At 33.8% G+C, this 21,007-nt stretch overlaps 1 protein-coding gene and 1 long non-coding RNA gene across 4 annotated transcripts in view; one reads left to right on the forward strand and one right to left on the reverse strand.

Moving 5' to 3' along the window:
- LOC113065022 (sodium-coupled neutral amino acid transporter 4-like) overlaps positions 1-19,614 on the forward strand; it is a 31,783-nt gene extending 12,169 nt beyond the window's left edge. For all 3 annotated transcript variants that reach the window (XM_026236137.1, XM_026236130.1, XM_026236146.1), the window contains exons 5-16: positions 1,436-1,509; positions 1,590-1,682; positions 1,769-1,850; positions 2,790-2,872; positions 2,949-3,007; positions 3,684-3,917; positions 4,007-4,086; positions 5,185-5,285; positions 5,386-5,510; positions 16,445-16,589; positions 16,671-16,768; positions 18,167-19,614. In XM_026236137.1, the coding sequence (XP_026091922.1) occupies positions 1,436-1,509; positions 1,590-1,682; positions 1,769-1,850; positions 2,790-2,872; positions 2,949-3,007; positions 3,684-3,917; positions 4,007-4,086; positions 5,185-5,285; positions 5,386-5,510; positions 16,445-16,589; positions 16,671-16,768; positions 18,167-18,271 (1,279 nt within the window). In that variant the 3' untranslated portion in view covers positions 18,272-19,614. The remainder of the gene's footprint in view (positions 1-1,435; positions 1,510-1,589; positions 1,683-1,768; positions 1,851-2,789; positions 2,873-2,948; positions 3,008-3,683; positions 3,918-4,006; positions 4,087-5,184; positions 5,286-5,385; positions 5,511-16,444; positions 16,590-16,670; positions 16,769-18,166) is intronic.
- Positions 7,368-11,331, reverse strand: LOC113065038 (uncharacterized). Its single transcript, XR_003278921.1, has 3 exons — positions 10,473-11,331; positions 9,607-9,639; positions 7,368-8,083 (listed from the first exon to the last, which is right to left on the reverse strand). It is a non-coding gene; the product is annotated as an uncharacterized LOC113065038 (long non-coding RNA).
- Positions 19,615-21,007: the final 1,393 nt, after the last annotated feature.

Here is a 21,007-nt window from a genome sequence, read left to right on the forward strand (position 1 = left end):
GCGGACATGCACAAATTTAATATCTATGCAGAATGTTTTCATTTACTTTGTGCTTGCTTTGCCTGGCATCATCATAGAAACACATATGATGGATTGTTGGAAAGGTGGGGTTGTACTGAATCCAGCAATACCAAATATGTAAATATATGATAAAAGAGAAGTGTTCTGTCACTCAATGTATGAGGTGTCCAAAATGAATGAAAATGGAACACTGACATAATTGAGTCCAAACCCATTCATTATCAGTGTGTGTGTGTGTGTGTGTGTGTGTGTGTGTGTGTGTGTGTGTGTGTAAGAGTGAGGCCAGCAGGAGGAAGCCGTGGATGCACACCTACAGCTCTCAGAGCTCAGTCTCAACCTCACATCTCTCTTTCATTCTCCGGTGCTCGTGTCAGACGGTTATTTCTGTTCGGTGAGCCGCAGGAGGCCAGTGTCATGTGACTAAACCACCATTAACTGATTCTAGAGATTCATCTCTCTGTCGCTCAGTTTGTCTCGCTGCAGCTGAGCGTCAATTAGACTTGTTTTATGCGTCGCTTCATATGTCATTCAAACGGTCTCTTCCTGTCCAAGCTGGCGGTGCTTGGCTCAAATAAGCTGAATTGTGGAGAAGATTTTCTCATAGTCAAAAATCTTGCTTTAGAAAAGTTGCAAATGTTATCAATGCATATCTTTGACTTTAACATCTACTGTTGTTGCGTAATATTTCGAGACTCGTCTGCAAGTCAGATGCTCTTTAGCACATCTCTGATCATCTTATATTGGCTAAGAAACATGCTGTGACAGTAACTGCGGTTTATTTTTGAAGCGTTTTCTAAATGCAGACTGCACATATGTGTGTCTGTGCATTGACCGCACACAGCTCTAATGCTATCTATACTCTCAAAATAAGGTGAGCAGATTTCTGAAATGGAAACCTTGTTCAAACTGACCCCTAACTGGTTTTAATGCAAATCACCAAAACAGAAATAGTAACCACTGCAAATAACAAACACATCAAAATGATATTTTATGAAAAAAAAATATGACTGTAAAAAACTGAAAAAAAAAAAATATATATATATATATATATATATATATATATATATATGAATATCTACTAACTTAGTTTCTACCCCAAAATAAAACGTAATTTTAATGTTTATTTTCAAATATTTTCAAATGTTCAGGTTTGTTTGGAAGGTTATTTAAACGTTACGTAAAATGTTTTTTTAGAATGTTCATCAGATACAAATAACATAATAAGAACATTCCAAGAATGTTGATCTCAAAACATTTTCTCTCATCGTATCAGACATTAATCAAGTTATTAGAATGTTCCATAAACATTAGGAATGTTCAGTTGTAACGTTTATATAACGTTGTGAGAACGTTCCGTACTGGCTGGGTAGCTCATGATAGGAAGCGTTCCTAATGTTTCCTTCTGTTTCTGCAGCATTCTCCTGTTTGGAGTCGCTATCCTGTCGCTCTACTCTGTTCATCTGTTACTAGTGACGGCCAAAGAAGGAGGTGAGCTTGTAGAGCCATCGTAAACACACATATTAACATATGAAACGTGTATTTGATGCTGTAATATCCTCTGGCTGCAGGCTCGCTGATCTACGAGAAGCTCGGGGAAAGAGCGTTTGGATGGCCGGGAAAAATGGCAGCTTTTGGGTCAATAACTCTGCAGAATATCGGAGGTAATGATGCTATATTGAAAGTAGCTTGAGTCTTCAGTTTTTAGCGTGAGTGATGTGATAGTAATGTGTGTCTGGCTCGTCTTCAGCCATGTCCAGCTACCTGTTCATAGTCAAATACGAGCTGCCGGAGGTGATTCGAGCGTTTCTGGGGCTGGAGGAGAACTCTGGGTAAGACTCAGTGTTTGTGTCTGTGGATAAAAGCATAATAACTGATTTATGATGGAAATCTGTAGCAGTGTGAGTGTCTGTGATTGATTGGAGAGAAATAGAAATGTAAAAAAAATTGATACATGTATTTAAGAAATCCTTTTTGTTTCTGACCGCATTGGCAGAATCTGACTCAGTTCTGATGTATTTCTGAGAAAACGGGTTTTGTCATTTTGCTTCTCATGAAAATGCATCTTGATTTAAGGATGTTTAGATACAAAATACTGAATAATGGCACTTGTCTTTTGTAAAGCTTCTTTGAAGCTGAAACTGAATCATTTTATATTTATTTACATTTGTGACCCTGGACCACAAAACCAATCATAGGGGTCAATTTCTCGAAATTGAGATTTATGCATCATCTGAAAGCTGAATAAATTCATTTTCCATTGATGTGTGGTTTGTGAGGAGGATATAATATTTGTCTGAGATACAACTATTTGAAAATCTGGAATCTGAGCGTGCAGAAAAATCTAAATATTGAGAAAATCATTAAAGTGGAAGAATGAGCTCTTAGCAATGCATATTACAAATCAAAAATTAAGTTTTGATATATTTATGGTAGGAAATTTGCTAAATATCTTCATGGAACATGATCTTAATATCCTAATGATTTTTGCCATAACATTTTTTTTTTTATAATTTTAACCCATGCAGTGTTATTTTATTTATTTGTTGGTTATTGCTACAAATATACCCCAGTAACTTAAGACTGCTTTTGTGCTCCATGATCACATTTTACAACCGTGCCTTTTTGCTAAAGCGGCTTTGAAAGCATCCGTGTTGTATAAAGCGCAGATGGAATCCATATAATGAATGGAATGGTTCTGCCGCATGTTTTGAGATCTCCGCATCATCTAAGAGCACTGCTGTGAGTATATGTGCTGGTTCTCTGTGCAGTGAGTGGTATCTGAACGGGAACTACGCAGTGGTGTTGGTGTCCGTCTGCATCATTCTGCCGCTGTCTCTGCTGAAGAACCTGGGTAAGACTTGTCTGTGAGCAGTGCAGTGTGTGTGTGTGTGTGTGTGTGTGACGCTGGTTGTCCTCTCTCTCATCAGGGTATCTGGGCTACACCAGCGGCTTCTCTCTCTCATGTATGGTGTTCTTCCTCGGAGTGGTACGTTTCTCTTCATTTGCTCTGGATGTTTAATAGCAGCTTTCTGTTCAGTAAAAGTGAAAATCATTCACTCGCCCTCATGCTGTTCCAAACCAGTGTTCATCTAATATTATTGAAATAACATGTTTTTTTTTTTTTAATAAAGTATGTTTTTTTGAACTTTTTTAGTGCAAAGCATGACTTCACTATTATAGTTTTTAATAACATTTAAAAAAATATATTTTTATTGGTTTTTTAAATGTCTGTGAATGTTTTTATTTTTATTTTACTTATTTTAGTACAAGTTAAACTTAATTAAAATTTAAGCGAAATGATTTTATTTTATTACTAGTCATGAATTTCATTTTAATGCTTTTAGTGAACTAATATATATTTTTCCATTGTAGTAGATTTTCTATATAAATTAGTTATTTAAGTCATTTTTCAAGCAACAAAACTTATGTCAGATTTGTTTTGAGTTTTTAGTGAACTATAATAACTCAGTTCAAAACCTTTTATCAAATTTTTTAACATCTATGTAGTATGTTTTTTTTTAGTTTATATTTAATTTTTTTTTTTTTAAGTGTTTATTATATTTTATTTCATGAACTTTTTTTATGCATTTAGTTTATGATGATGATAACCCTGTTAAATTGTGTCTGATTGCATTGTTTGGTGTCTCTGGTTTGATTCTCAGCTGATCTATAAGAAGACGATCCTGCCGTGTCCTCTGCCGTTCTTCTTCCAGAACGGCTCGGACGCTCTGGGTCTGTACTCGCTGCACAACGCCTCGGCGCTGACCTCTTTATCAGCAGTGAACGCTCCTCACCCGGATCCTCACGCACCGCTCCACAGCGCCGTCCAGGTCACGCCTCGCCCCGAGGACACCGAGGACATGTGCACGCCCAAATACTTTGTGTTCAACTCACAGGTGACGTGGAAACATGTGCCTGAGCCTGTCAGACTGGACGCTGTGTGTGGACACTGCCTCACGCCGTTTGCTGTGTTTGTGTCTTTCAGACCGCGTACACCGTTCCCATCCTCGCCTTCGCCTTCGTCTGTCATCCTGAAGTTCTGCCCATCTACAGCGAACTCAAAGAGTGAGAAAAGCTTTGTACTTGTGCAAAATAACACTAAAATCATAATGCACCAATGTAGAAAACTGTGTGTGTGTGTGTGTGTGTGCACTACTATCGAAAAGTTTGGGATCAGAGCGATTTTTTTATTTTTTTTTTATTTTTTTTTTTTTTTTTTTTTATGATTTTTACAGGGTTTTTTCTGCTCATCAAAAGCTGCATTTATTTGATCAAAAATACAGGAAAAGATTTAATATTGTGAAATATTATTGTGATGTAAAATAAAGATTTTCTATTTTAATATACATTCAAATGTAATTTATTTCTTTGATAGAATGCTGTATTTTCAGCATCATTCTACTGTAATATGCTGATTTATTATCAGTGCTGAAACTGTTGTGCTGCTATATATATATATAATTTTATTTTATTTTATTTTATTTTTTTTGGAGCCTTTGATACTTTTTTTCAGGAATCTTTGATGAACAAAAAGTTAAAAAGAAGAGCATTTATTTAAAATAGAAATCTTTTCTAACAATACACACTACCGTTCAAAAGTCTGAGGTCCGTACATTTTTATTCATTCTTTTTTTTTTTTGAAATTTAAACTTTTACTCAGCAAGAATGTTAAATTGTTAAGATGTTTGCTGTTCTTTCTAACTTTTTATTCATCAAAGAATCCTTAAAAAGAATTGCAGTTACCCCCCAAAAAAATAATTGTCAGCCAAACTATTGATGACTCTATTAATAAATCAGCATATCAGAATGATTTCTGAAAGATCATGTGACACTTTCAGCTTTCAGAAAATTCATCTTTGCGTCACACAAATAAATACATTTTAAAAGGATATTAAAATAAAAACCTTTATTTTATATTGCAACAACATTTTGCAAGATTACTGTATTTTTTCTGTATTTTTAATGAAATAAATGCAGCCTTGAAGAGCAGAAGAGACTTCTTTAAAAACATTACAAGTCTTACTAACCACAGACTTTTGAACGGTAGTGCACATATATATATAAAATGTTTTATTAGTAGTATTATTTTTTTACAGTTCCAGTAACAAAACTTTATTTTTTTTATTTTTTTTGGGAATGAAATCCGCTCCTGGTGTTCCTCAGTCGCTCTCGGAGGAAGATGCAGAAGGTATCGAACCTGTCCATCCTGGCGATGCTGGTGATGTACCTGCTCTCCGCTCTCTTCGGTTACATGACGTTTTATGGTACGCTACAAACACACTCTCCTCATACACACCTTCAGCGCTCTTCCATCACGACGTGCTCCTCACTCTCTGTCTGTGTGTGTGTGTGTGTGTGTGTCAGATCATGTGGAGGCAGAGCTGCTTCACACCTTCACAAAGGTCTACAAGTTTGACACGATGCTTCTTCTGGTGCGTCTGGCCGTGCTGACGGCGGTGACGCTGACCGTTCCCATTGTGCTGTTCCCTGTGAGTAACTAAACACACCCTGTGAACATGCTGTGAAGTGATGTATCCACCTCCTCTTACTCTTATTGAGGTTGTAAATGTCCACCAGAGGGCGCTGCTCTTCATTTCTACAATGTTAGTGCATGCTACCATAAATTAATGCAACCGTATTAATATCAGTATCTTATTGGACAATGGTCACCCTGTTCATTAGATATCAGAACCAGCAACAACTATTGAAATATCTGGTAACTGCTAGTAGTTTCAACACTTTTTATCATATTCTGCACATTTCAACCCTGCTTCAGCACTGGAAAAAAATAGTTACAAACTGGATTGTTTCAGGGTTATTATAGTTAATTATACTTGGAAAAAAAAGTAATTTTATTTTAAGTTAAATAAAATATATATTTAGTTTCAGCTAGTTGACAAGACAAAGATTCTTGTTTTTGTTTAGTGTAACTTTATGTGATAAGATAATTAAAACTAATAAAATACAAAACAAATAAGCAAAAACAGAAAAGCAATGATACTAAAACCATAAAAAAATACATAAACTTATTTTATTTAAGCTAGTTTCTAAGGGAACATTTTTCATTCTCAGCTTGATTTTTTTAAATAACTAATATAAATAATAAAAACAAATAAAAAATGAAATGTATTTATTAAAATATCTAAAAAAAAAACAATTTTAATTCATAGAAATGACAAAAACTAGAAAAATGAAATATAATTCAAAATATTAGTAAACTATATATATATCTATATATACATATGTATATCAATGATAGTAAAACCATAACATTACTTGAAATAAAAGAAACGTTAACTGAAATGAAATATATTAACACTTAAACTAGTTGCAAAGGCACCAATTCTCATTTCTAATCTAACTTGATGTATTAAATAACAAAAAATAAAACATTAAAAATATATAGACATTTAGGGTAATTTATAAATAATAAAAATGACAAAAAAAAAAACACACACACGCAACAAAATTAAAATGTTAAATAAAATTAGTTAAAAAATTAAATTTAATTTTTAATGTAAAAAAAACAACAGTGATATATCAGTAACAATAAAATAACACTGATTTGTTTAATGAATAATGTGTGTTTCTGTCATGTGACAAGCAGAAAGCGACTAAGAGCTTCTTTTGCACACACACACACACACACACACACACACGCACACACACACACACACACTCTCACAGTGAGGGAGGGGCGATCAAAGCCAGTGGAATATTACCTGATGCAGTGCAGTGAACTTGCAAAGCTGCAGTTACAGCAGGTGGCCACCGTGGCGCTATAAACACACAACACTCCTGCAGCTCTCAGAGTCAGATCAGCGTTTCACTGAAGACTGACAGGTGCTGCTCTTATTTGATCAGTCTGTCGAAGGCAGGGCCGCGGGAAGTAATTTTGAACAGGGGGTGCTGTGAATTTTTTTTTTTACAAAAAACCTATGAGCCTATAGGCCTATTTAAAATACATTTTAAAAATATATACATTGAGATTTACTACTTTATTGTCATATACACTTCAGTGCACAGCCAGCCAGGGTCTGAAACACACAGACATCAGTTCTCAGATATGCGCAATGCGCTATTAATCTGAAGCAGAATCAGAAATAATAGTTTAAATAATAGTTTAATAATCGAAAAAAACGAAATAATTACTTTCATTACAATTTCAGATAGCCTATACATACATGCAACTCATTTATATACAACAAATAATATTACAACAAAATATAATATTAATCAAACTTCACAATAACGCTAAAACAATGCAATCGATTTGGTCAGCTGGCTTGAGTCACTGCACGTTTATGTCACACGCAACTCTATTAACTCCAAAATCTTTTTACGCACACCACAAGGAAATAATCTCTGACTATTTAAGCAATTTGTTTATTGAACAGTTCTCCACATCCATTACGCAAAGAAAGCACGCACAGTATAAACCCAGCAAGCAATTTTGCGTCTAATAGACGTCTAATAGCCGTCTAAACACAGCCGAGACGTCTAGGCTAAATCGAGGCTAATTTTGGGCTGTCAGTGAAAATCTAATAGACGTCTAAACATACCCTAAGAATAGACAGCTATTAAATGACTACATATATACGTCTAATAGATGTCTAACCATAGCCCAAGAATAGACAATCAGACAGCTATTGAACGACTATATTTATACGTCCAATAGACGTCTAACCATAGCCCAAGAATAGACTAGTCATCCATTACACTACATATACATGTAATAGACAACAAAAAGAGGCATAAGGATTCTTTTCACTCAAATATAACAGGTTCTCATAAATTAAAATCCATCCAAACTAATTGAATATAAAGGGATTTATTTTGAACAATTATATAGACAACAACAACTTGGACAACATTCAAACATAAAAATGAACAAATAAAACATTGGAAAAATATGTAAAACAATTAATTTTTAAGAATTAACTGTTTACTTTAGATCCATAACCCCCACCCCCTGCCCTCCCTGGTGCTTGTTTGAAATGATTAGAAATAGCATTTTTTATTTCACATTCCATAGCTGATGGAAAGCTGGTCATCACTGCGTCTGCCAAATGAGAAAAAGGAAAGAATTATTGCTCAAAAAAAACATTGTTGACAATCCTTTTTAACTAATTAGTCAATCACTTTTGCTAGGATGATTTAATAGATAGAGTTAACAGAATATAGATTGAGACTATATAATTTATATCAATATAGACAATTTATATCAATATTATAATTAATATCAATAATTGAACATTTTTGCTCGCTTAGTGGTGATGCAATACGGCGTGTAACGATACGCGTATTGAACAATTCTGTACAAGGCATATATATATATATATATAGGCTATATAGACACACACATATACATATATATCTGACATTTTCTTCTCGAATGTTCATTTTTATCAAGCTCATATATGCAAGTTCTGTAATTTCACTTAAATGGCAATGAAAATGACCTATTAATTTTCAGCGAGAGCATTAACTCGATCTCTCAAGCGACGCCATTCTCTTAGATATTTGGGATCCATAACTTCTGAATATGGAAATAAAATTAACATTATAATTGATTATGTAACACTGTTATCCCAAGACATGTCTGACTACTACCATAATGTGTTTTGAAACTGAAATACAGTATTTTTTTAAATTATCATTCTAATGAAGGTGAAAACAGATTTTATTTTCATTTCTACTTTAGTTCTTCCCTCAAGTTTAAAGGGATAGTTCACTTCGAAATTAAATTTTGGTATGTTTAGCTTACCTTAAGAACGTCCAAGATGTAGGTGTCTTTGTTTCCGCAGTAGTTTCAATTTTTTAGGTCAAACTATTCTTGTCTGTCAGTCATATAATGCAGGTCTATGGTCACCACCTAAAAAGGCCATGCACAGAGAAGTCCAAATTAAACAATTCCCCATTGTAAGTACACATTGATGGACTAAGACACGAAACGAGCAGTCTGTGTGAGAAAATGAACAGTATTTATATCATTTTTACCTCTTGTACACAGCCACGTCCAAGTGATATGAGGGCTCGCGTGCTTCCAGGTGTGTGATGCGTCCGCGTTCTGGCTTAATTTGCGCAAGCGCCGCACTTAGACTAAGCCAGCCCAGAATGCGCACACACCGAAGCACGCGCGCCCTCAGATCACTTCGACGTTGCTGTGTTATAAGAGGTAAAACGATATAAATACTGTTCGTTTTCTGACACAAACCGCTCGTTTCGTGTCTTAGGCTATCAGTGTGTATGGTGGGGAAATGTTTAATTTGGACTTCTCTGTGCATGCTCTTTCAGGTGGTGACCATATAGACCTGCATTATATGACTGACAGACAAGAACAGTTTGACCTAAAAATATAAAAATTGAAACTACTGCGGAAACAAAGACACCTACATCTTGGATGCCCATAAGGTAAGCTTAAACATATCAAAATTTAATTTCAAAGTGAACTATCATTATAAATCATTCTTTATCACTTACTCATATAACTCTAATAAACATAAAAAATACTTATAGGCGTAGTTCACTTAAAAAAAATAAAAAAATAAAATAAAAAACAACAACATGTAATCATTTACTCACTTTCACTTGGTTCCAAACCTGTATGGCTTTCTTCTGTTGAACACACACAAAAAAAATATATTTTGATGAATGTTGGTAACAAGACATTTAATGGTAGTCACTGACAAGTGTTCTGTATATTCAATTGCTGTACTTTGTTGACTGATTGCAGGATAATTTCCAATAAACAGTGTCTTTAAATCAAATAAAGTGGATTACATCACTCCAGTTCTGAGGTTTTTACACTGGCTATCTGTCTGTCAAAAAATTAATATCCAAAAACTACAGTTGGTTATTAAATTAACATTTTAAGGCCAAAGTAAATTTCTAATCTTCTGATGCACTATGAACCATCCAGAGCAGACCTCTCAGGACATCTGGGACAGTAGCCAGCTACTTTTATATCTCCAAAGTCAAAACAAAACATGGAGAAGCAGCATTCAAATTTATATCTGAAACAAATTCACTGAAAACTGAATGTATGCTGCATATTTTAATTATTTACAAACTAGTTTAAAGACTTTATGTTTGCCACTACCTTTTATTAAATGGAGAGGATTTTTTTTTTTTTCATGTTGCACTATGCTGCTGTTAAATTTTATGTAAAGTACTTACAGAATTTGCTTTAAATCAACTCTAATTTAAATACAAATAAATACTGGTATCTTTATAATAATAAAAAAATAGTAATGATAAGTTTCATAGTTTCATGCTTACCACATCCATTGAATTTAGATACATTTGCAATAACACGTGCAAGGTAACGTTAACTTTTTGGAGAAAAGTAGTACTCTGCAATGTTAATGTTAAAATGTCACGGTTTCTACACATTATAACAGCTAACTAATTTAAACAATAAACATATCAAAAATAACACGCATACTTACAAGATCGAAGTAGAAATGTGAAGGTTTTCACTCAGACTGTTGCTCACCCGTTGCACTCCGACAGCTGCCTCGTGTAAAATAAAATGGCGGAAATGTTTATCGCGAGATTTGGCTTAAGTGATCTAGTCACGCATTAGTTCCAGTAGACATGTCTCAGTAGTGTTTCAATTGTGCCATCTAGCGGTTGGGAAATGCAATTGCATTTGATTAGATATTTTTATCGTAGATTGTGTATGAATGTTTGACAGAAAATATATATTAAGCTGTGTAAGCGAAAACATTTCAAAGACTAATATTCTAGGTCGCTGGTCTATATCTGAGCCCAGATTGCAATAATTTCGCCAGGTGGGCTAAAGCAGACCGCATATAGCCCGTCCAATTTGGAGCTAAATCGTGATCTACCATGCCGTGAAATGACGTATTGAACCTTGATATCATACCAATGCGAACATGATTGAATATTAACCATTTCATGCACTGCCTGGCAAAAAAATACAATTAATCAGTTTTGACAAAAAGTGGGATACAATAGCCGGGTCTGAATACGAGCTAAATCGTGGCTACGCACAGCCTACACATATAACATGTAAAATAAAGTAAACCAAACAACTTGTAATCACGTTAGACTCTGCGTACATGATGGAATATCATACATCTCACAAGTTATTTTGCAAAAAAAAATACATTTATCCAGATTAAATGTTATTTGGGCTAAAAGTGGGTTACACATAGCCGGACTATATCTGGTCTATATTTAACCCAGACGTTGAAATGACGGCTATTGCTTGCTGGGAAGCTTTCTGTCTCCATCTCCAACCTTTTTACACAAACCACAAGGAATCTCCGACTATTTAATAGGGCTGGGTAAAAAATAGATTTTTCGATTAATCGTTTTTTAAAATGTGGTCGATTCAAAATCGATTCTCAAAGGCCATGAATCGATTTTTTTTCCGTATTTATTTGAACGTAAGATTAGCGTTAATCTAATTACAAATCTTCTCCACTAGATGTCCTCTTATGTGCCTTGTGCGATGTTACCGACGAACCTATCATTCATTCATTCAGTTTAAAGCAGTGGTTCCATTTTCTGCAATGTGCCTCAGGTCATGCTCCCGTTCGCGTCTTACAGACTGCATCTTAAAGCCTCTTATACTTTCTGCGTCCTCGAGTCCGGAGAGTGTGTACCGAGTCTGAGCAGACAACCGCGCGGACAGGTGCGCGTGGTCAGTTGTCTTCAAAAGCACAATTGCACATGTTCAGGCAGTGTGAAGAATCCCATTGCCAATCGAACCAATCGGGCCGGGCTCGGGCTTGTGCGGTAAATGAGCGGTCATGTAATGTTTCGATTAGCGCGAGAAATATGCGAAAATGTATGCTGAGTAGCTGAAACGGAGGCTTGCTTCTGACGATTGCGTTTTGGTAGCACCAGCAACTAAAGCAAAGTCTGAGGTTTGGAAAAGTTTTGACTTTGTTTATAATGAGAATAGCTAATGAGTGAATAATGACGCACCATCAGTGAGCGCAGGGAGCGCGCTGAAGCCATCTACAGTGGATTCAATCATTTTCTCCACATAAACACTTAGGCCTTACCTAATCTTGGTGAGTAAATGTTTTTCAAATAATAACTAAATATTACTTGAGTCTTAAATGCATAATGTAGACAGAGTAGGCTATATAAGCTAATGTTGGCATTATTATTTTATTATGTCAGCTGCTATGGCGAAGCAAATCCGGCAGAGCCTTTATCTTAATTCATTTCGTTATTGCCAAATACCCATCTTAATTTATAATTTATCTTAATTAAATTTTTTAAGAAAGACTTGTTTTTATTGGTGCGTTGGCCTATTTATATGCTAAATGAGCCTATACCTAGGGCTATTTATAGAGTGATGAGATGTTACGATGTTACAGAGGACTTATTTTATTTCTTTGTTCAAACTTCCAAGTGGCCTATTACGTTAGTCATGTATAAATTATGTTAAATTATGTATAAATGACTCATTCCTGACAAAAGGCAAAAGAGCTGTGTGCTGCGTACATTTGAATAATGTCGGGTTGTAAATGGGTTCGGGCTTTTAAAAAGCTGTCAATCAAAATGTACGTGTCGGCTCGGGACATGTCGGGCTTAACTTTTAAGGCCCGATTACAGCTCTAATAGAAAATCGAAATCGAATCGAGAATCGAAATAGAATCGATTTGAGAGCTTGTGAATCGAAATCGAATCGATCTGGAACATCTGAATCGATACCCAGCCCTACTATTTAAACGTTATTTAACAGTTCTCCACAACCATTACACAAAGAACACACGAACGAAATAATACTCTCCATCTCCATCCCCACCACCTTAAAAAAATACTATAGTGTACTACTTACAATTGCTTGGCTAGTCAAAGCTGATCCCACACTTGTTGCCAAAAAAAAAAAAAAATGTTACAAGCGCGTTACAAATATTTTAATAGGCCTACATTTTTTTTAATCTCCTTCTCGTCACTAGGGGGTGCTGCAGCACCCCCAGCACCCCACTTCCCGCGGCCATGGTCGAAGGTGATTTCATCAGGACCGGTGAAAGCGATTCGGCTTCAGGTGGCCTGTGTAACAGAGCACAGTTGAGCTGAGGCCTGCTCAGGGGTCGCAGAGTTTGGCAATGTGACATTTCATGTTTCCAAGGAGTTCTTGGCCTTCAAGTTGCTCTTAAATGTCACGGCCTTTGTGCGTGAGATTTCTTTTGTTTTGTTTCGTCTGAGAGCCAACGGAGACCTTGAGTCAGATGCACAGACGACACTCGCTAAGAGAAAACGGCGATGCGAGTGCTTTTATTCTGAACGAGTCTAAATCAGGCTCCTCATGAGAATTCTGGATTTTTGTGTGAATAATTAGTTTAAGTTGGAAAATCTACTCATCTTTTATTTTTTTAAGTCAGTACTTCACTTGCATTGTGTGCATAATATACATGCTTCTTTTAAGATATCCTTTTCAGGGTTGTTGTCATTAAATAATATAAATATCTTAAATATATATGTATTTTAGTATAATATGATTTAATTCAATATAAATGAAAAATGTAATTAAATGTAGGAATGTAATGTTGCAACCTAACCAAAATAAAATTGAAGCATTAAAATGTCTAACTGGAAATGAAAAGATAATAATAATAATACAGTGAAACACAAAAATGTATACAAAGTAAAAACAGAAGCATTAAAATTAATATAAAATGCATTCAGGCTAACAGTTTTTACCTAACTAAATAAAATAACAAATACATAAATATGAATAAAATAATAAAAAACTAAAATTAATAATAAATACATCAATATTAGTAAACTAAAGCTAAAATAAAAATAAACTAATCTTAGAAAGGCCTCTAACCTAAACAGAAGTATTTAAAGTAATAATAAAAAAACAACAATGTATTAAATTGACAACTGAAAATATAAAAATAAATAAAACTTAAATCAATTAATTAATATGCTCTAAAGCTAAAATAAAATAAAATGTTCTTATTTATTTGTTTATTTTGAAAAATAAAAATTACAAATGCATATATATATATATATATATATATATATATATATATATATATATATATATAATTTTTTTTTTTTTTTTTTTTTTTTTAATATATGTTAGTTGGTGCTCTGACCCTGTGATTAGGCCGGTCTGTCTCTCATGTGAGGTCAGTGCAGCCCAGGGTCAAAGGTCACGTCAGATCCGTCACCCATCTGAGAGTAACTCAGCCGCTCCATACAGGAGCTTGATTAGAGAGTGTTCCTCCAGCAGAACCTCGTGGCTTTCTCTCGCTCACAGTGACACTTTTCTTCATCTGGTTTTGTGGTTGATGACTGATCTCTCTCTCACTTCTGTCTTTGTGATCTCTGTAGCTATTTTTAGAGCCGTTTCTCTGAAACTAGCATGCTAAGCTACTTATTTCGAAGCAATTAAACAACACCAAGGCTGAAAGTGTTATCTGCACGACAAAAAACAACAAGCAGATAACTACACTAAAGCTATTCAGGACAACAAGCTCTTACAGACATTTCTTAGATTACATTATTTGGAAAAAAACAGAAGTGGTCTGTTTTCATGCTATAAAAAGAATGAGACGAACATGCAAATTAACACAACACACTACTGTAGTAACACAAAAATATTGCATTGAAAATGACTTGTACTAATACGCATTTTACTTTTTTTTGCATTTATTTGATCAAAAAACAGTTTTTGATGTGAATATATTTTGACATTTATTTCTGTGATGTATTACTGCAGTCTTCAGTGTCACATGATCTTCAGAAATCATTCTGATACAATGATTGACTGCTAACATTTCTGATCGTTATCGATGTTGAAGACAGTTCATATGTTTATGCAAACCATAAGATTCTTTGATGACCAGAAAGCTGAAGAGAACAGGATTTATTTGAAACCAAAATCTTTTGTAACATTATCTGCATGCATTTGCCGTCACTTTTCAATCTATTTAATGCATCCTCACTGAATGAAAGTAACAATGCCTGAGATGGACCATCTTAGCCGACTGAAATGAGTTGACCTTTACTTTAAAGAGAGTGTGAAAACATCTGAGCTGTAGTCAAGGCAGTCAGAGACGTGACAGGAACTGGGAAAATGTCTCAAATGCTTGGAGTCTGGACTGAAATGTGGCACCCATGTGACGGCTGGAGGACTCTTCCAGGGCCAGTTTTACTAAACGGGGAACATTAGCACGAGCTGTTAGTAAAACTGGCCCCAAGTCTGTTCTACACTTCTTTAGTGATGTGTTATGAACCCAACCTCTTATTAAACCATGTCGCAGAAATCACTTAATCAACTCTGTCTGCTAAAAAAGCACTGAAAAGAACCACTATATTTTACTGGACTACACTTTATAATGGAAATACACATTTTTACTCACAGATATGATTCATATAGTTTTTTGGTTAATTGTTTGATGCCATTAAAATAACATTACATCTTGCTGCTTAACGTGATGTAAATAATAAATGGACTGAAGCAAGAGTTCAGAGATATGCAAAAAAATAAGTAAATCATCTGAATGATCATAAATCAAGATACTTTTAGTAGTGAAGCAATATGACCTAAGATATTAATGAAAAATTCATTAAAAAAAAAATCTGCTAGTGCGGTTAGAAGACTATAAGATTTTTTTTTTGGTATAATTTTATATATATTATTTTTAACATTTATAAATAATTGTTTTAATATAAGATTTTATAATTTTTATCTATTTGTTATTATTAGAAGTAGTTGTATATTCAATTAATTCTTTAAGAATTGTTAATAAATTAAGAATATTTATTTAAAATAATATGTCAATTTGTTAATATTAAATTTTAATTAATTGTTTACATGTTGAGGGTTAGGGTTAGGGTTTTTTCTCAACTAAATGTATTTTTATATAAGAATGCTTATATTATAAAACAAGTGAAAAATCTTAATTAAGAAAATATTTTTTTTTTTTGCAGTGTGAAATTGTTAACAGTAACGAGTCCGACAGAGGAAAACTGTGTGTGTGTGTGTGTGTGTGTGTGCGTGTGTGTGCGTGTGCATGTGTGTGTGTGTGTGAGTTTGCAGAGCTAGAATAACTTTCTACCATAATATTAGTTCTCCAAGGCATTTGATTAGATCTAATCAGAAAATCGTGTTCATATACGAAGATGTTTGCTTTTCATTTGTGTTGAATCATCTATATACTGGAGCTGTGTCTCTGATGCACATTTAGCATCTACGGTGCAAAGGCTTTCAAATACATATATGTGAAAAAAAATCACCTCTATTGTTAAAACTAATATAAATTGAAAAGTGGAAATGTATATATACATAAAAACACTATATATGAACAATAATAATGTTTGTATTTCCCATTTCACTCACAATATCTTTTGTTAAAAAAGTGAATGCATTACTGGTCTTTTTCTAAGTTATATATCGTGTGTTGATTTGTGTTTTCAGATCCGTTCTTCAGTCATCACAATGTGTTTCGCTGGAAAAGAGTTCAGCTGGATCCGACACTTGCTCATCGCCGCTGCGATACTGGCCTTCAACAACCTCCTGGTGATCTTCGTCCCCACCATCAGAGACATCTTCGGCTTCATCGGTCAGTGCTCTCTCGCGTGTCAGTAGATCTGAGAAATAAACCTGATCTCACACACATTGATTCCTCCTCTTCCTCCTGTAGGATCGTCTGCAGCCACCATGCTCATCTTCATCCTCCCGGCCGCCTTTTACCTGCGGCTCGTCAAGAGTTTACCCTTCAGATCGCCGCAGAAAATATCTGTAAGAAAAGACTCAGATTTCAGATTGTGGTCCTTTACTGAATATTGTTGAAAACTTTAATTTGAAACGTCTGTTGCATTACATACTGAAGGTAATATAACCGGACTACTTTTGAACTAACCTTATCACGAATGGATAAAAGCTAATTAATTACATCCTAAAAATTTTAACTCAAAGTAAAAATTTTAAACCAATAATTAATAATAATAATAATTCAAATATTGACTTAAAATCTCAAGTGAATATTAAAATGATGAGGTGTAAAAATGGATTCATGGAATCCATAAATTAAGTAACATTTTAAAATGATGAAATCAAGTTTTACTTTAAATAATTAATGTATAAATAATATATTATCCTCTAATCCATTGTCACTGTAATCTGGTGATTTAAAAAAATGTATGCATTTAAAAAATGCAATATAATGTAATTACAAGTTTTTCATTTTTGGAATCTTTATGTAATACAGGTTACATTTAATCAGTTACTACCCAGCTATTATTATATTATATTATATTATATTATATTATATTTTCATGATATTTTTTTAACTGTAAGTAATGTAAAAATTAATTAAAAACTAATTTACATATATATATATATATATATATATATATATATATATATATATATATATATATATATATACAGTACAGACCAAAAGTTTTGAAAAAACTATTTCTAATGTTTTTGAAAAACATAACTATTTTTAATGTTTTTGAAAGAAGTTTCTTCTGCTCATCAAGCCTGCATTTATTTGATCAAAAATACAGAAAAAAAATTTATATTGTGATATATTATTATAACCTAAAATAATTGTTTTTAAATTTATTATACTTAAAATGATCATTTATTTCTGTGATGCAAAGCTGAATTTTTAGGATCATTATCACATGATCCTTTAGAAATCCTTCTAATATGATGATTCATTATCAAAGTTGGAAACAGTTCTGCTGCTTAATATTTTTTCAGAACATGTGATACTTTTTTAGGATACTTTGATGAATAAAAAGTAAAAAAAAAAAAAAAAAAAAGCTATGTTTTTAAAATATTAATATTTTGTAATAACAATATACACTACTGGTCAGTAATTTGGGGTCAGTAATTTTTTTTCTTTCTTTTTTTTAAATAAAATCAATACTTTTATTCAGCAAGGATGTGTTAAATTGATAAAAAGTGATAGTAAAGAAAATAAATTATTAGAATATATATTATTAGAATTTTTTTTTATTTTTATAAATGCATATATAATATTTCACAATATTACTGTTTTTTTCTGTATTTTTGATCAAATAAATGCAGGCTTGATGAGCAGAAGATTATATTTTTTTGTTTTTTCATAATTCCTATATTATATTACGTTATGTTTTTTTTAATTGAATGTGATTTGATCTCCAGGCAGCCGTTTTCCTGGTGGTGGGTATCTTCTTCATGATCGGCAGCTTGTCTCTGATCGTCTTGGACTGGATTCACAACCCGCCGGGTTCAAAAGGAGCTCATTAAAGCTCCGGCGGTCGTCTGCTGAAGCCGTTTCATCCCAGAGACTCGGACGAACCCTGCGCCTCTACCTCGCTCTCGTTCACGTCTGAACGTCTCCCAGCTCTCACATCCCCGCCGGGTTCACGAGACTCGCTCATCACCAAAGATGAAGAGAAAGAGAGAGAGAGAGAGAGAGAGTGAAGAAGGGTTCATCAAATAAGCACTTGAGGATTTTTATCAAGACATGCCAACAATCACCTTTTCTTCCTGTTTGCCTTCATTAGCTGGTCCTAGATGGTTAGTTAGTTAGTTAGTTTGGTTTAGTTAGTCACGTATGCTGAGGAAGATCTTCCACAAACAAAATGAAGACAAGTAAACGGTGCTGATTTCCATTTCACTTGAACAAGATTTCCTCTTTGAGAGGGGGAAAAAGTTCAGATAAGTGCATTTTTGTATTAAAATGAAGTACAGTTGGTCCACAAAAGCTCCGCTTTTTCCTCTCAAACTGATCCACAAGCATCGATTAGAAGATTTTGAGCAGGTCAGTTCCTCTCAAGATGATATTTAACCACGCCAAACGTTTCTGACTCATTATTAATCAGCGTTTCGTCATCGCACACCGGTCCGGACCTGACCGCTGGGCTTGGCTTTCCACGATCTGTTTCCTGTGGAGATCTGTGCCTTCTTCCTGTGCCTCGCCGGAGAGAAACCTGAAGGTTTACTGAAGCCTGTCTCTCCGCATGCGCTGAAGTGGACCATATTTAAAGATCATGTGGTGATCTATCTACTCATAGAGCAAGTGAATATTTCAGATGTTACGGTTATGATATTTTTGCATGTGTTAAATCAGAAACATGGTGTTTTTTTGGACGTTGTATATGGTTTGTAAATAGTGTGCTCGATGATGGACGCTGGAAGAGACGGACACATGAGAGAGTTGTAGTATTATATTTAGATGTCGGTGCCATCTTTTGTAAATCTGTAGAAAAGCCGTTGTATTTCTTTTGTGCCTTCTTGGTGGTTTTTATGATGAACTGAATAATGGAGTTGCGTGGGGGTTTTTTTCTTTCTTTTTTGTATGTTGTTTGATTAGTTAACGGCTGAAATGGTACACAGAGACGCACGTTTGACATCGAGAATGTGCTTGAAAACCTTCAGATTAGTCTTCCACCGTTTACCTCTGCAAACACAGACCGGATGTGTTCATAAGTGCCATTTATTTATGAATCTTAAAGTCGACGTGAAATCAGAACAGACCCTGTTTGCTTTCTTAATAACACTTCAAATCCTGCTAGTTCATGTATTAACTAAATGTAAGAAATACATTTATTTCATTGTTATTAAAGTATTTATTTTTATTTTTTGAACGGCATTTTTTTTCTTTTTCTGGCCAAAATGTATTTTAAATATATGTTGTAAACAGTGATGTTAAAAGAAGTGTATTTTGTTCAATTAAAAACAAAACTCAAATTTAGTTTCAACCAAAATGTTTTTGTTTTTTGTTTTCAAAATGTGTTTCAGGGACAAGAAAATACATTTCCAATTCATTAATTTTTAAAAAGTTAACGTGTTATTGACAATAACACAACTACTTTTTTTCAAATATGAGAAGTGAACATGTTTCCTTAATTGATTTCAGAAAATGTAAAATATTTTTTGAAATTCTTAAAAAAAAATAAGAAGTTTTATATTTGTAAAATATATTTTCAAAAATTTCCAAAAATATATAGATGGTAGAAAACATACTGACATATAATAAATATATATTTCGGCTGCTTTTGAATATTTGAATATACATTTTATATACATAAATTTTATATATAATTTTTTCTTTTGCCGTTTGGGTAGCTACTAAAAATATGACTAAGTTAATGTATTAGAATTGATAATGTATAAGTAAATTAAGACTCTTTAGAAGTATTTTTCATTGTTAGTTCATGTTACCAGACTAATGTTAACAGGAGAACTTTATTAAGGTTAAGGCACTTAATGGACACCTTATTAAGTTTAAAGAAACACATTCTTTATACATGTTCCAAAGAAACTCAAACGTAAGTCACTTTCCTTTTTTCTCAGTTGTCATATTTTCATATGTGATCCCGGGAGTAAAACGGGTTGTGAAGTGTTTTCATGTCGACTTTAAGTGTGTTTACATGAGACATCCACAGCCTTCCTTGTTCCTTCAGGGAAAATGTGCAGGAATTGTATTGTCATTGAATGTACGAACTGTAACAGTTTACATGTATTATGGTAATGTGAAATGAACACTGAATCCTAGTATTGTTCTGACTGTAGAGGGACAGTCGTGAGGAATGAGGTCTGTTCAAAAACTGCCATCATGTCCATTAAAACCACAGCCAATCAGCTGCGGCCTCCTGCAGCTCGACCAATCACGAGCTCTGCCACATAACTGAGGGGTTTTGTATCACTGAAGCTGTATCCATATTATGTAACATGAAAAATAAAGAAATAGAAATGTGAACAACATCCTCCTTTGTGTTTTCACTGATGGAGAAAATCTTCAGTTGACATGGTGATATGAATATGGAAATATTGAATTATGATAATGAGGTCAGAAATTATGCAATGCATCTTAAACATTCATAAACATAATTTTTTTTTGCAATTGCAGTAATACATAACATGATAATAATAATTGAGTTACTTAGGATAAAAGCTAATAAATACAATTATTTGACTAAATTTAGCACTGAAGTCTTAATTTCAATAATCAAGTCTTAAAGATTAATTTACTTTAGG

This window comes from Carassius auratus, chromosome 4, assembly GCF_003368295.1.
Source record: "Carassius auratus strain Wakin chromosome 4, ASM336829v1, whole genome shotgun sequence".
NCBI classification, from domain to species: Eukaryota; Metazoa; Chordata; class Actinopteri; order Cypriniformes; family Cyprinidae; genus Carassius; species Carassius auratus.